Below are 15,603 nucleotides of genomic sequence, written 5' to 3' on the forward strand. Positions count from 1 at the left end.
CAATAGACTCCCAGGTGATTTGGAAGCATTTAAGAGGTGCAGCGTGCTGCTGCTCTAGGTTTCTCTATAAGCTTCCAGTTTGGGGGTTTTTAGGGAGTCGAGAAGCCTTTGGCAAATTCCTGTATTTTACCACTCGCTATTGACAACAGCTGGAAGAGCCCTTTGTGGCAAAGATGCTTGTGTCTTATGGAAATATACCAAATAGACTTCAAAAATAGAATTTTGTACTAATTCTCCAAAACATGACATATCTATTAATGATTTTGATTTGGTGGTATTGCTCATCAAACCCTACATAATAGATGCATATTGAAATGGGCTAAATAAATCACAAGTTACTATGAGCAATAAAACCTAGGAAAATTTAAGTTTTTTAGGAGTGACATTTAAATTTGGTGCTTAACTAGAAAACTGAAAGGAAAGCTCTAATCAATGATCATTGAAGCAACATAAAATTACTTTGCTATTTTAATTTTAAACAAGCAGCCATTTTTACTTTTTCCTTACCATTAAAAAGTGTATAAAGCTATGAATTAGATCAAGCTCTTACCTTTATATCTTGTGGGTTGATATCAGGACTTGTTTGACACCGCAGAGGTCCCAGAGTTTGAATATGAAAAATATAAAGGAGAAACTCATCCCGCGCAGAGAATGGCCAGCCCACCTCCAGAATGGTGTCACTGATGGTACTCGGTCCAATATTGTGCAGCTGTAAGCAAGTGACAGATTATGGAATGGTACAGTTCAAGGTGGGGATATGAAATCCAACTCCGTCGACCTGTACCTTTTTTTAAAGGCATGTGCTATTGGTTGTAAGTCATCATGATAATAACTCTAGCAAATAAGAAGAAGAAGAAAAAAGTCCATATGGGAATCAGGAACTCTGAAAGCGTGATGTGATGGTGTTTAGAAAAAACTCTTTGGTCTAGTTTGTGAAGCTCTGAAAGTGGATTTCTTCACTGAAGATCATACAGGTTGAACATCTTTTATCCAAAATGCTTGGGACCAGAAGTGTTTGGGATTTTGGAATGTTGCACTTATATAATGAGATACCTTGGGGATGAGACTGAACTCTAGACACAAAATTCATTGAAAATTCATATTCACCTTGAAGCCTAAAGGTAATCTTTCATTGTGACCCATCATATGAGGTCAAGTATGAAATTCTCTACTTGTGATATCATGTCAGGTCTCAAAAAATTTTGGATTTTGGAATACATTTTTGATTTTCAGAATAGGTATGCCCAACCTATATTTGCCCAACCTATATTAACCATGGCTGATAACTGCAATGGTTACCTTGAATTTGTATTAATGATAGCACTAGAAATGCAATTTTAATTAAATGCTTTCAAAACATACTGACTTTTTCTTTATATTTAAAATCTGCCTTTTGTTCCCTGACTACTGACTTGTCAATTGCAACCATATGTGATGCACTCTCTTTTACCCTCTGGAAAATGGTTATCCATCAAGGGCAAAAGCCAGCCGGTACTCACTTCAGTTCATTTTGCATATTTCAAAGCTGAGCTACTTTTGTTTTAATCAGCAAACCCCAGGGAAAAAAGTTCACATCGAGAAAAGAGATGGATGTTGTTAACACACAAGTCCCATATTCACAGTACACAAAACAGCTTGCCAAAAACACTAAGCATATTTAGATTTATCATGGACTTAGAAATTCACTTCAAAGTTAACAGGGATCTTCCCCCCAACCCCACAGTTGTGATAATTATCATGGTCTATGAAACAAGAAAAATTTTTTTGCTTATTTAGGTGGCCTATTTAGCTGACATTATCAAAGAAGTATGGTATTCATTGGTACCGTATATTATGAGACATGAGATTAGCATGTAAGAAACATTTGACGATTGCTTTTGGCACTGCTGGTAATTACCCTAAACTTTTATGATCTCTTTATGTTAAGATCAGAAACAGCACTACCCTGGGAATGATTGAGTCTGGGTGTTTTTTTGCAAACTATAAAGTTTCAACTTTCTTGAGCAGAAACAGACACATGCAAATTTAATAAATTATTTGACAGCTTTTCATTTTTCTGGTGAGGTTCCTGATCTGAATGCCACTGGGACAGGGTTATCCCTTCACTATCAGATGAGCTTAGGGCCACACTTTGATCCAGCTCTGGACAGGGCTTCCAAACCTGAGCTGCAGTTTGGGCAGATAATAGAGGTTTCCAGGCTAATCCTACTCAGGACTTGAGGCTTTTCCCCACTTATGGAAACAGCTCTTCAGTTTGGAAATGGCTTTATAGTTGCCCTGAGAGAATGCTATTAGTGACCCTGTAGCTTGAGATGAAAATCAAAGCTAGAATCATTGAATCGATGGCATAAGTTACATAGGAAAAGAACATAAGGCATTACCACTCTCTAGAAGGGGCCTCAATCAGAAAACACCTTAGAACTTCATTATATCAAAATTCAGTTTATATTACCTTGAAAAGGAATAACCACTCTCCACTAATAGCATTAACTTTATTAACAAACCAAACCAAAAAGCTGAACAATGAATAAACTAACCCTTTACTATGAGTTTGTTTCTAATTGTAAAAAAAAAAAAAAAATTAAATAGTTAGCTCCATGTCAATAAATCTTTATCTTGTTCACAATGTAAGACTTAAAATGGGAAAAGAACATCAGTTTCTTTTCATGTTTTGCTTATTTGCTTCTGGAAAATATTTTACTAACCAATAGACTATTTCAAACTTCAAAATAAATTGTTAATTTCTAATCAGGTTATTTGAATGAAAAATAAATTTATTCTTATCTATCTGCCACATACCCATCTCATGTATTATATGTACATTTTTTAGTATAAGAAAAATTAATAAACTTTTCTATCTGGCACCTTTCTAATTGGTGACCTTCAATGGGTGAGTTTTAAGGTTATCTGAAATGAAAGAGGGTCTAGGGAGTTAGACATTTTTATGCATAGGCTATCCAAATATTAAAAAGGGAGCAAACAAAGAACATTTAAATAAAGAAAACAGTAACAGGATAAAATGTTTCTTACCATGTAATGGCTCTCACCACCAAGGAGAAGTGGCCATGTTTGTGAGTGCCCAGAACATCTCCCACCACCCACTGCAATGTGATAGCATAAAATCTAAATACTACATAAAGCTCAAAACTTGGATTGGTGTCTTTCAAAATGCTGTATGTTTGTTAATAAAGAACATAAAAATAAAACCCTAATACAACTTTAACATAGAAAACAGCTAATCGAAAATAGTTACCCAGCTGGGTACAGTGACATATGTATGTAATCACAGAAACTCAGGAGGCTGACACAGGAGGATCTAAATTTGAGGTTAGCCTCAGTAACTTAGCAAGGCCCTCAGCAACTTATTGAGACCCTGTCTCAAAACAAAACAAAACAAAACAAAACAAACAAATCTGGGAATGTAGCTCAATAATAAAGCATCCATGGGTTCAATCCCCAGTACAAGGAAGAAAAAAAAAACCTACCTCATAAATATGCTCCACCAATGGTCCAACTTCATCCTCTGTGCGGGGCTCCATTTCCGGTTCCCAGTTATGAATGGGCAGAATGATCTGCGGAGGGTGGGATACTCTGAAATATGGAGTGCTGTGTTAATTGCTACTGATGGCCCAGGGGAGGAATGTTTCACTAGTGTACACTGCACGGTCATCAGACAAAACAGGTGGCTTTCGATTTATTTCAAAAGATATTTGTCTACAAGGAAAAACACTGGAAGTGAAGTTCAACAAAATGACTGAAGGAATTAGTGGAGGATCTGAAACATTTGTTCCTATTCAGAGATCAACTATTTTATAGCACCTCGTCCGTGGACACCAGGAGGAATAGCAGAGAGCATTCTTGAGAGGAGTAATTGAACATTATACATTCATCTGTCCATTTACCTATCTGTCTGTCTATTCATCCATCTATCCATCCATCCATCCATCCTGTGTGTGTATGTTTCTGTGTTTAAAGATTATATAATCCTTGCTTTAAGTCATATTGAAAAGTGAGACTCTCTCTCTCTCTCTCTCTCTCTCTCTCTCTCTCTCTCTGTGTGTGTGTGTGTGTGTGTGTGTGTAAATTTCTAGGATCCTCTGTGTTAGATGTCCAGTTGTAAAGAAATTCTGTTTCTGGTTTGAGACTTCAGAATATAAAACAGTCATTGTATATTCCTTTATCCTAGATATTTTTTTCAGTTTCTTATGAATGCAGTCAGACCTCTCACCAGACCAGGTTTAGAGCCAGAACAAAATGAAGTATGATTGAGTTCTAGAGTAGAGAATGCAAGGGTGAGTCCCAAATGCCATTTTAGGGATATCCAATAATTACCACAGTCTCTCGGAAATTTAAATGTTACTGGTTTTTCTCCTCCTTGGAGGTAATCTCTTCCCAAGGTAGAAAGTACAACTTATTGGGTTAAATTCTGACCCAAGAGCAAGTAACTTAAAGTCAGTATGTCTGTATTGCTTTATCTTGAAAATTATGATAAACTGTTTGGGTTGTATACCACAGACAATTGGAAAACATCTCCAATGCTTGTGGTCAAAGTTAATTTGGGTGCATTGTTTCCTAGAGGTGGGTGGGAGAAGGGCATTTCAAAATGGGCAACCCACAAAATGTTATTAGATTATAAATTTATAGTCCCTTTGCATGTCCTTAATGTGTAACTGTTAAGTAAGAAGTGTAGGGCTCAGCTTTGCTGTGCTGACACCTCAAAAACCACTCCTTCAAATTGGCTTGTCATCATGCCCTGTTCTTGTCATTATGCTGTGTTCTCTTTTCCTGCTTGATTTGGTTAAATCACATTATGCTCAAACCTGGGGATGTAATGGGGAGAAGAGCACAGGACATGGTGTGTTGCTTTCATTAGACAGAATCTCAGAGATCATGAGTTCCATTCCCAAAGGCCTTGCCAGCTTCCCCTCCCAAATCTTTACTTTCTTCTCAGCTTGGCAATAGAGAGGGGAGTCTATGCTCAACATTCATTATCCATTGTGCATCTCTGGGAATTTTTTTTTCATACAGAACAAACATAGACCAGAAGCTGAATATATTTTCTCTGAAATTTTGGCTCTTATAGTTTTTAATCCTATAGGACTGGTTATAAATTCTCTAGGATTACAGAATCAAATTTTTAGACCTTAACAGGTACTATGGAGATAATCTGATCAAAACTTCTCATTTTACACACAAAAGAAAAACTGATATACAGAGAATAATGGGTGAGCTGCAGGTGAGCACTACAGCTCACCCATTTTGTTCCAATATACAGTATATTTTAGGGGCCCCTAAGATGCAATGATATTTAGCAAACACAACTTAAACTTTCTAGCAGGGTTCTGTAACAAAACTTAAGTAGAAATATATAAATAAATATAATTTATTGTGGAGCACAGGAAAAATAATCATTAAAAAGGGTCATAACAGTATGGTTTATTTATTTATCCATTGAAGACTGATTAAAAGCTGGGGAAACCATGGAAAAGAATGGGTCCCAAGTAAATCAGTGACACACTATTGTTTCAACGTGAAGATTTTTAGAAAAGGAAGCAAATCATCAAGGAAAAATACAATAATCTAAATTTCTTGGAATGAGCAGCCTGTGCACTAATCTAACTACGTCTATTGAATATTCCTCCCTTCTAAAATAGAGGCTAGAGCATTATTCTTGGAGATTTTCAGTTAGTAAAAAGACTGGTGTACTGTTAATTGTAGCATTGTATAGCATTGGATATCAGACTGGAATTGGAAGCAAGGAATAGTTTTTTTTTTTATTAAGAGAGAGAATTTGTTTTAATATTTATTTTTTAGTTTTTGGTGGACACAACATCTTCATTTTATTTTTATGTGGTGCTGAGGATCGAATCCAGGACCCCGCGCATGCCAGGCGAGTGCACTACCGCTTGAGCCACATCCCCAGCCCCAAGGAATAGGTTTTTTTAAATTTAAATTTCATAATGAGATAATGTAGATTCACATGCAATTTATAAGAAATAATATAAAAAATCCCTTATACCCACAAATCAATCTCCCCCAATGGTAACATCTTCTAAAACCAAGGTGTGCTATTGTATGTAATGTCACAACCAGAATATTGACATTGATTTAGTTTAGATACAGAACATTTTTATTTCCACAAAGATATTCTTTCATAGGCTATGTGTCCCCATTCCTCCCTTTCTCTCTTGACATCCACTAATCTGTTCCCCATTTCTACAATTCTGTCATTTCAAGAATGTTATGTAAATGGAAACATACAGTAGGCAGCCTTTTGGGATTGGCTTTTTCCACTCTGTATAATTCTGAGTCCCATTCAAGTTGTCCATCTCTCAATAATTCATAGTATTCTATGATATGGATGTATCACACTTCATTTATCATTCACCTGTTGAAGGACATTTGGGTTGTTTGCAGTTTGGGGTTAATTCAATAAATTGGTATAAGCATTTTTGGTATGGGTTTTATATTAACCTAATTTTCCTAAAATGAAATTTTTCTGGAATAAAGGAACTAGGTTTTTGACAGTGTGTATGCTGCCCAGAAGTTATGATAATATGTTGTGAACCCTGTTTTGAAATCCTATTACTTTCAAATAGCAAAGACATTCATTTATTGTCAGAACAATGCTGTGGACAGTATCCTATATAGAACTTGGTTAGATCATGATAGTTCCTAATACAAACCCATCCAATTCTGATTATTTCACAAATCCTGCAATTTGTCTTACTTTTATAAGCTCAATATATGTTTTGATGTCTCTAGTGGCCAAATTTACTTCTCACAGAGCTATGCTAAATTGATCCTTTGTCCCAACAAATGGCATATAAATTGGGCCAAAGACAATGTTGGTGTTATCTAGCTACGAAACGAATGAAGTAGTTATCTACAATTTTCAGCTTCAACAAAATCCATTTTGGTTTATTTTTTAAACTGTAAGAGCAACAGTAAATTAAGGAAAAAATACTGTAGAAGATAGCAAGTGATAAAATATATTCAGATGAATACTATTGGACAAAAGAAAATAAAATTTTTCTGAAGATTGAACATGTAAGGTGTTTAGAATAGCAACTGTTCATTCCTTGAAGAAATAAACACTGGAACAAATATTTTGCTGCATATTCAGAGGAAAGAGTTTTACTATATAAAGTGATCCAAAAGAACTTCAATACTGTTTTAGAGAACAGACTTTGGACTTTAATCTAACAATTAAAATAACTGTACCCATGTAAGAAACCTAACTTTAATAAACTGTTTGGATTACTGGCACAATTGAATAGAAATTTTCTTCTTTTATTTTTACTGTAAGTGATGGCAGAAATGCACCTCATAAGATAAATATATGAAAATAAAGACAGTTCCATTAAGCCTTGGATTGAGTTATGACTTATTAAATAAAAATATTTCCCAACTTTAAATTTATTTTGGAATTGCTAAACACTTCCCACTTATTTTTGCGTTAGCCAAATTAAGCTAAGCCAAGCTTAAAGAACAAGATAGAAGTTCACATATAATAGCTGAAAATTTTGAAAAGATATAAAAATAAGATAGTGCCAGGCATGGTGGTGAACACCTGTAATCTCGGCAATTTAAGAGGCTGAGGCAGAAGCATTGCTTAGTTCAAGGCCAGCTGTGGAATTTAGTGAGACCCTGTCTCCAAAAAAGGTGTAAAAGAGAGTGCTGGAACCCAAAAAATTCCACCAGAAATCTTCTAGGACTAATAAATGAATTTGGCAAAGTAGCAGGATATAAAATCAACACCCATAAATCAAAGGCATTTCTGTAAATCAGTGACAGATCCTCAGAAAGAGAAACTAGGAAAATCACCCTATTTATAGTAGCCTCAAAAAAATAAAATAAAATACTTGAGAATGAACTTAACAAAAGAGGTGAAAGACCTCTACAATGAAAACTACAGAACACTAAAGAATTAAATTAAAGAAGAGCTTGGAAGATGGAAAGATCAAAATGATCATACTACTAAAAGCACTATGCAGATTCAATGCAATCCCAATCAAAATCCCAATGACATTGCTCATAGAAATAGAAAAAGCAATCATGAAATTCATCTGGAAAAATAAGAGACCCAGAATAGCCAAAACAGTCCTTAGCAAGAAGAGTGAAGCAGGTGGCATCACTATACCAGACCTTAAACTATACTACAGAGCAACAGTAACAAAAACAGTATGGTATTGGCATCTGTAGACCAATGGTACACAGAGTAGAGGACACAGAGACAAACCCACATAATTACAGTTATCTCATATTAGGCAAAGGCACCAAAAACATATATTGGAGAAAAGATAGCCTCTTCAACAAATGGTGCTGGAAAAACTGGAAATCCACATGAAATAAAATGAAATTAAACTTCTATCTCTCACCATGCACAAAATGCAACTCAAAGTGGATCAAGGACCTAGGAATTAAACCAGAGACCTTGTGCCTACTGGAAGAGAAAGTAGGCCCAAATCTTTATCATGTCGGATTAGGCCCAAGCTTCCTTAATAAGACTCCTCTAGTGAAAAACTTAAAACCAAGAGTCAATAAATGGGATGGATTCAAACTAAAAAGCTTCTCCTCAGCAAAAGAAACAATCAATTAGGTGAATAGAGAGCCTACAGAATGGGAACAAATCTGTACCTCAAGCACATCAGATACAGCACTAATCTCTAGGATATATAAAGCACTCAAAAACCTTAACATCAAAAAACAAAACAAAACAAAACAAAACAAAAAACCCCAAAACAAATAACCCAATCAATAAATGGGCCAACACACTTCTTAGAGGAGGATATACAATCAATCAAAAAATATATGAAAAATGTCCAACATCTCTAGCAATTAGAGAAATGCAAATCAAAACTACTCTAAGATTTCATCTCGCTCCAGTCAGAACGGCAGCTGTTAACAATACAAATAACGATAAGTATTGTAGAAGATGTGGGGGAAAAGGCTGGTGGGACTGCAAGTTAGTGCAGCCAATCTGGAAAGCAGTATGGAGATTCCTTGGAAAACTGGGAATTGAACCACCATTTTTGACCCAGCTATCGAACTCCTCGGTCTATACCCAAAGGAGTTAAAAACAGCATACCTCAGGGACACAGCCACATCAATGTTTATAGCAGCACAATTCACAATAGTTAAATTGTGGAACCAACCTAGATGCCCTTCAGTGGATGAATGGATAAGGAAACTGCGGTACACAGTGGAATGTTACTCAGCAATGAAAGAGAATAAAATCATGGCATTTGCAGGTAAATGGGTGGAACTGGAGAAGATAATGCTAAGTGATGCTAGCCAATCCCCCAAAACCAAATGCTGAATGTTTTCTCTGATATAAAGAGGCTGATTCATAGTGGGATTGGGAGGTGTAGCATGGGAGGATTAGATGAACTCTAGATAGGGCAAATAGGTAGGAGAGAAAGGAAGGAGGATGGGCGTAGAAAAGATGGTGGAATGAGACAGACATCATTACCCTAAGTATATGTAAGAAGACATGAATGGTGTGAATATACTTTGTATGCAACCAGAGATATGAAAAATTGTGCTCTATATGTGTAATATGAATTGTAAAGCATTCTACTGTCATATATAACAAATTGAAATAAAATTAAATAAATTAATTTTAAAAAAGAGGAGGCTGGGGATGTAGTTCAGAGGTAGAGCTCTCCTGGGTTTAATTCCCAATAGCTTAAAAGTTAAAAATACAATAGTAAAAAAATTGCTTATGTTTTCTTGTCTTTTAAAAACAGTGTTTTTTTCTCATCAAGAGCTAGAACAGAAACAGAAATCAATTAAAATAAAACATTTAGCTTAGCTCCAAAAATCTAAATCAAACAAAATCTTTTCCCATGAGCCAACTCATGATTTAAAGAAAAAATCATAAAAGAAATTTAAAAATATTTTGAATTGATTTACAATGAAAATTCAACATGTCAAAATTTTAGAAGGCTACTGAAACAAGTCTTATAGGAAAATAATAGCACTGTATGGGTTGGATCTAATATGCCCTCCCAAAAGCTCATATAATGAAGGCTTGATCTCCAAGGCTTTTACATGTGGGTCTTTTGAAGATGATTGGATCATGAGGGCTTTAATCTCATCAATGGATCAATCTGTTTGGTGGATCCATAATTAATGGACAATCTTCAGCTCTTACCTCACACCAAATACAAAAATTAACTTAAAATTAATCAGAGACCTAAATGTAAAATCTAAGATTATAAAACTTCTGGTAGAAAACACAGAAGATAAAAATATTGGTGACTTTGGAAAGGCAAAATATTTCTCAGGATACAAAGAGCACAAAATGTGAAAAAATTAATCAACCGGATTTCATGCAAACTTTAGAAATTTTTGTTTGAACACAGCTAAGAAAATATAAAGCCATACCTTAGACTGGGAGAAAATGTTTTCAGGACATGTAACTGATGAATGATTTTCTGTTTAGAATATGTAAAGAACTTCTACAACTCAGTAAGAACAAGACAAACAATCACATAATAAATGAGGAAAAAAAATTGAGACACTTCATCAAAAAAAGAGTTGCAAGTAGGCATTGAAAGGATGTTCAATACAACTAATCATTAAGCAAATGAAAATAAAGCCTCAGGGAGTGACTAAATATAAACAAACAAAACATGGTGGCTAGGATGAACATGACTATAGAACTCTCATCCATTGCTAGTGAGAATGCAAAATGGAAATGGCATATCCTTTCTGGAAAATGTTGTGCAATTTCTTACAAACATATACATCCTATGCAAATCAGTAATTCCATTTGTGAAAACAAAATTCTCAACAGAGACCTGGCTGTGAATGCTCATAGCAGCTTTATTCTTAACAGCCCCAAACTATAGACAACTTATATGTTCACCATACAACAAACACCTTGCAGGACATCATATAATGGAATACCTCTCAGCGAAAAAAGAAGCAGACTATTGATACAGGTGAGAAGATGGATGCTTCTCAAAATCATTATGCTAAGTGCACTCTGAATGAATGAGACCATTTATGTACATTCTGAAATGGTAGAAATATAGTGACAAAAACATAGATCAAGATTCCCAGAGTTTAGGTGCAGGAGAAGGACTGACTAGAAAAGAATCTATAGGAATTACTGGGGTGATGATACTGTTCTATATTGAAAGTTTTTATGGTTTTATAGCTCTTCAAACTGGACTCCCAAAAGGCTGAATTTTAGTGTATGTAATTTATAACTAAGTAGATGTGACTTAAAAAACCCACAGACCCCATAAATTATGAAAAGATATTTGCACATGTGTAATTAATAGATTAGCATCTAAATTTTTGAATAGAAACAAAGTTCTGTGCATTGACAAGGAAAAGTCAATCCTTTTTAGTAGAAATATGTACATAATATGAACAAGAAGTTTTCTGAATGTGAATAACTAAGAGACATGAACTTATAAAAATCTCAATTTCATTTAAGGATAGGGAGCTGCATATTAAACTTTCAGTTACATGTTATTTCTTATCCATCAATGTCTTAAAATTAAAAACTGGACCATTTTATCTGATAATGTGTAGCAATGAAAACTCTCATACACTTATGGTAGGAGTGCAACTTGACATAACTATTTTGAAAAAGAGATTGCAATTACTTAGTAAAGTTAAATGGTGTAAACTCTATGATCCTGAAATTTCAGTTTTTAACATAACGCCTGGCTGACATTTGTCCATTGTGTACTGGAAGACATGCATGAAAAAGTTTGTAAAAAGGAGAAAAGAAAAGTTCCAAATTTTCATCACGAGTAGAATGGGTGAATTAATTATGTTCTATTTTTACAATGTAAGACTGTTGTGCAGTTAAAGTGAATGAACTACAAGCATGTGCACAAAAAATGGGTAAAAATAAAAATATTGGTTTGAATACAAAAATCAGAGAGCATACATACATAAGTTTTATAGACAGGGTCCAAAAAACTCTGTCTCATAAGCAGGACAGCATGCTCATTCCTGAGCATGAGCTCTGGAGACAGGTTGCCAATGTACATATTCTGGCTATTTTCTACCTGTAGAGCCTTTGAATTCTTGTACCACAATTCCTTTACTTGTACTAGGATTCTACTATGTAATAAGATATAATACATGACTAGCACACAGAAAATGGTGATAAGTGTTGGGCAGTATTGATAATAATATTATGTTATTATCATCATCATCATCATCTAATCCACTGGGGGGGTGCTCAGTGGTACCCAGACACCTGGGCAGGGTCCCTGTGAGAGCACCATGGGACAGCCATAAGAAGGCCCATGGAGAGTGGCTCTGGAAATGTAGAAATCCATTGTTATCGTGGAGGAGTGTAAACCACTCAGGATCTGTGGAAAAGGAAGGGAACCAGTATTCTGGAACCCCAAGGATGATTGGTCCAAAACACCAGTTGACATTTTTAACCAAGTCCTTGATTGTTCTGAAAAAAGCAGAATTACCATAACAAGATCAATGGATTACATATTTGTACAAGAACAGAACTTGGGCAGTCCATTGACCACTTTCCTCCTGTCTCTCAGGTGATTGCTTATTGGCACCTTCCTTAAAGAACAAGACCAAAGGGAAAAGATACAGAATGTACATTCCATCCACCCTTGCACCTGAGAGTTAGTTATTTATTAAACTCAATGTGTGATAGAGTGGGGCTAAATTGTCACTGTGTCTAAAATAATTATTGAAAAGTGACCTTATTTTCAGGCAATCATATGGTTTTCGGTTGTCTATTTTATCTAGCTTCTCATCAACTGTTTTTTTTTTGTTTTAGTTTGATTACTGAACTGTCAGTTTGGGGAATTCATTGATGTTTTGATATACTTAGAGTTAATTATTACACAAAGTTCACTGTATTTTCTGATAGAATGTTAATGATGAGTAGAAAAGAATAAAAACTGGTAACAAAGTAAATTATGATCTCTAATACATTAGGAATATTTCATATAATTTTTTTGGTGCGGATGTATATGGTGCTGGGAATTGAACCCAGAGTCTTGTGCATGCGAGGCAAGCACTCTACCAACTGAGATATATCCCCGGCCTCTCCACATAATCTTTACCAGTATTTCATCATAAATCTTTACATACATGGAGCTATACCACCACTACTGCTACTGCATGCTATTATATTATTTTTATGTCTTGTTTATTACTTACCCTCTTATTTCTACTTGAGCTACAGCAGTGATGTTGATCTGCAAATTCACAAAATTGCTGTCTGGGTTGTCCTTGTTGGAACTAAAACACAATGATACATTATTTAAATTTATATTTCCTCAGGTGTGTTACACACTATATGACCCTAAAAGACATTCTGATGATCACAAGAGCAACACACATTCCTAACCTGATCATTCAGAAAACAATGGTATATTCATTCTACAAAATCATAACCATTTGTACAAGGCAATGCTAAGATCTTTTATGACCAACAGTAAGGAAACAACTTTCCACAAGGAGACACTTTATCTGGAAATACGATACAGATCTAGAGAAGCCAACACTTTTTAGTCTCAATGGCTAAAGCAAAAAGGCATTTAGCTGAGTTCATTTTCTGGCTTCTACCTTGGACAAATTCCTTAACATCTCTGAGCATCATGTTCACTGCCCATCAAATGGGAAACGACAACACAGTCAACTCCTGATTTTCCATGCTTATAAAGAGGGGAACTGGCATGAATAATCCAGAGCAGCACTTAATTGAAAAAGCATTTGTGTTTGGCTCTGGAATGCCTCATACCATACATTGTTTTGGCAGCAATTTTATCTTCCTCTTGGTTTATTACTTAAGTTAATGTTAAAATAAGTGTATGTTCATGGCATACTCACTGTCTGGGAGAGGAGTGGGGAGTGAATTGGAAACATGGCTAATGGCAAGGAGAAATGAGACCCAAGGAAGTTGGGCATTTCATAAACAGGCCATTCAGAGGTGACATGGATCTTTCTGAAAAGCATCAAGAGTCTCAAGCTAGAAAGTGTGTATTTAATATGATATTTCTTTGAACAGTGACAATTTTTTTTTTAATTTTGCTGTTTTATTATAAAACTACCCATCACTTGGATTTAAGGGACAAGATTTGACGCCATGGTGATGGTAATGGGGTAGTTTCTGTCTAGATTTTGAAGCTCTCAAAATGTGGGAGCTGGAAAGAACAGGATGAAGTCCTGCTTTCAAAGGAAAAAGAGACAGAATTGTTCCCATGATGCTTTTGCAAAGTCCTGATCCTATTGTTTGTACTGATAAGGCAATTTACCCAGCAAATACACATAGCAGATATAAACAGGCAGGTGCCAGCATTTCCTGAAGTGGAGCATCACTGCTAACCTAATGAAGGAGCCTACAAGAACTTTTTCAGTGAAGTTTGAACTCCAGTTTCCAGGCCATTCATTTAACTATTATCACACCTTTTCTTTTCATTCCTCACCTCTCCTCCTCTTCTTTCAAAGGCAGGATTCAAATTTCTAACCACCAAGAAATCATTACCAAATAATTCTATTTGTGGCAGACTTTATGGTCCCAAATGTACTGAGTAACTCTTTAGTTTTGAAATTGAAATATCCTTGCTCCACAGATTAGCCAGATTTTTTTTCTATTTCCAGTTCATTACTGCTTTGCAGTAGTGTAAATCAGAATTATGAAAAAGTATCATTTAAGCTATTGCATAATAATTCCATTGAGTTTTGTTGGTAATTAGTTTAGAGAACAACATATTCACTATGATATCCTGAAAATGTAAATGAAGGTCAAATGTTGAAATTGTCTTTGAGTTTCAGTCTAATATGAGGCTGTTAGAGGCTGTTTTAAGATGCAGCAAGAGCAATGGCAGATTCAGAGTCTGAACCCTCTGGTAGATTAGTCAGAATCATCTCCTGAGACACAGACTACTGAGTACCACTGGAGTTGACAAGATCTCCTTGTAATAAAGGAACCAGGTTGATATACAACTTAGATGTTTCTCTGACCTTCCTGGAAGGAAGTGTCCCTCACAAATACCCCTGCTACATTCAAACAAGCAATCCATCACTGCCACAATGCTGAGTTATGCAAGGAAGGATGGATTTCCTCTACATGACTACGTCTTATGGCATAAACCACAGAAAAACATGTTTTTTACTTTGTTACCCAAATGCCATTTTCTTTTTCCCACTGTTTCCTATTTTCTAACATTCTTTTTATATTTTTCTGTGGTCCTTGGGATGTCAGCAAAGACAATATAATGTTCATTTCACCACTACTTAGGAAGTAACTTCAAGAATAATTGCAAAACCCCGTTTGTATGTGGGGACTGCTGTGTGAGAACCTCTCTACCCAGGGAGGGAAATGTTGATGTCATTTAGATCAGGGGCATGGAAAGACGGTTAATTCAAATATTTGCTAATAGAAAATATTTTAAGCTTATTAACTTATAAAAGCCCATTTCTCTTTTTTTTTATTTGTAGAAAAGGAAATTAGGCATAGGTAATGGTGATCAAGTATGGTTATAAGAGTTCATACTTCATAGCATTGGTTTAATTTATTTTGGGTTTAAATGCAGTTAAACTGAATATAAAACTACCCTCTCAATTCTTATTTACATCTTCAGAGCCTTC

The 15,603-nt window shown here is 35.3% G+C and overlaps 1 protein-coding gene across 1 annotated transcript in view; it reads right to left on the reverse strand.

Annotated features, from left to right (window-relative positions):
- The window catches only part of Itga8 (integrin subunit alpha 8), a 199,490-nt gene that overhangs the window by 51,735 nt on the left and 132,152 nt on the right, over positions 1 to 15,603 (reverse strand). Inside the window, exons 23-25 of the mRNA XM_046448373.2 lie at positions 13,171 to 13,251; positions 3,486 to 3,591; positions 551 to 709 (exon numbers count right to left, since the gene is read on the reverse strand). Of these exons, the coding sequence (XP_046304329.1) occupies positions 551 to 709; positions 3,486 to 3,591; positions 13,171 to 13,251 (346 nt within the window). The remainder of the gene's footprint in view (positions 1 to 550; positions 710 to 3,485; positions 3,592 to 13,170; positions 13,252 to 15,603) is intronic.

This window comes from Marmota monax, unplaced genomic scaffold (genome assembly GCF_021218885.2).
Source record: "Marmota monax isolate L192 unplaced genomic scaffold, Marmota_monax_Labrador192_F-V1.1 WCK01_AAM20220418_F8-fsc00066, whole genome shotgun sequence".
Taxonomy (NCBI): Eukaryota; Metazoa; Chordata; class Mammalia; order Rodentia; family Sciuridae; genus Marmota; species Marmota monax.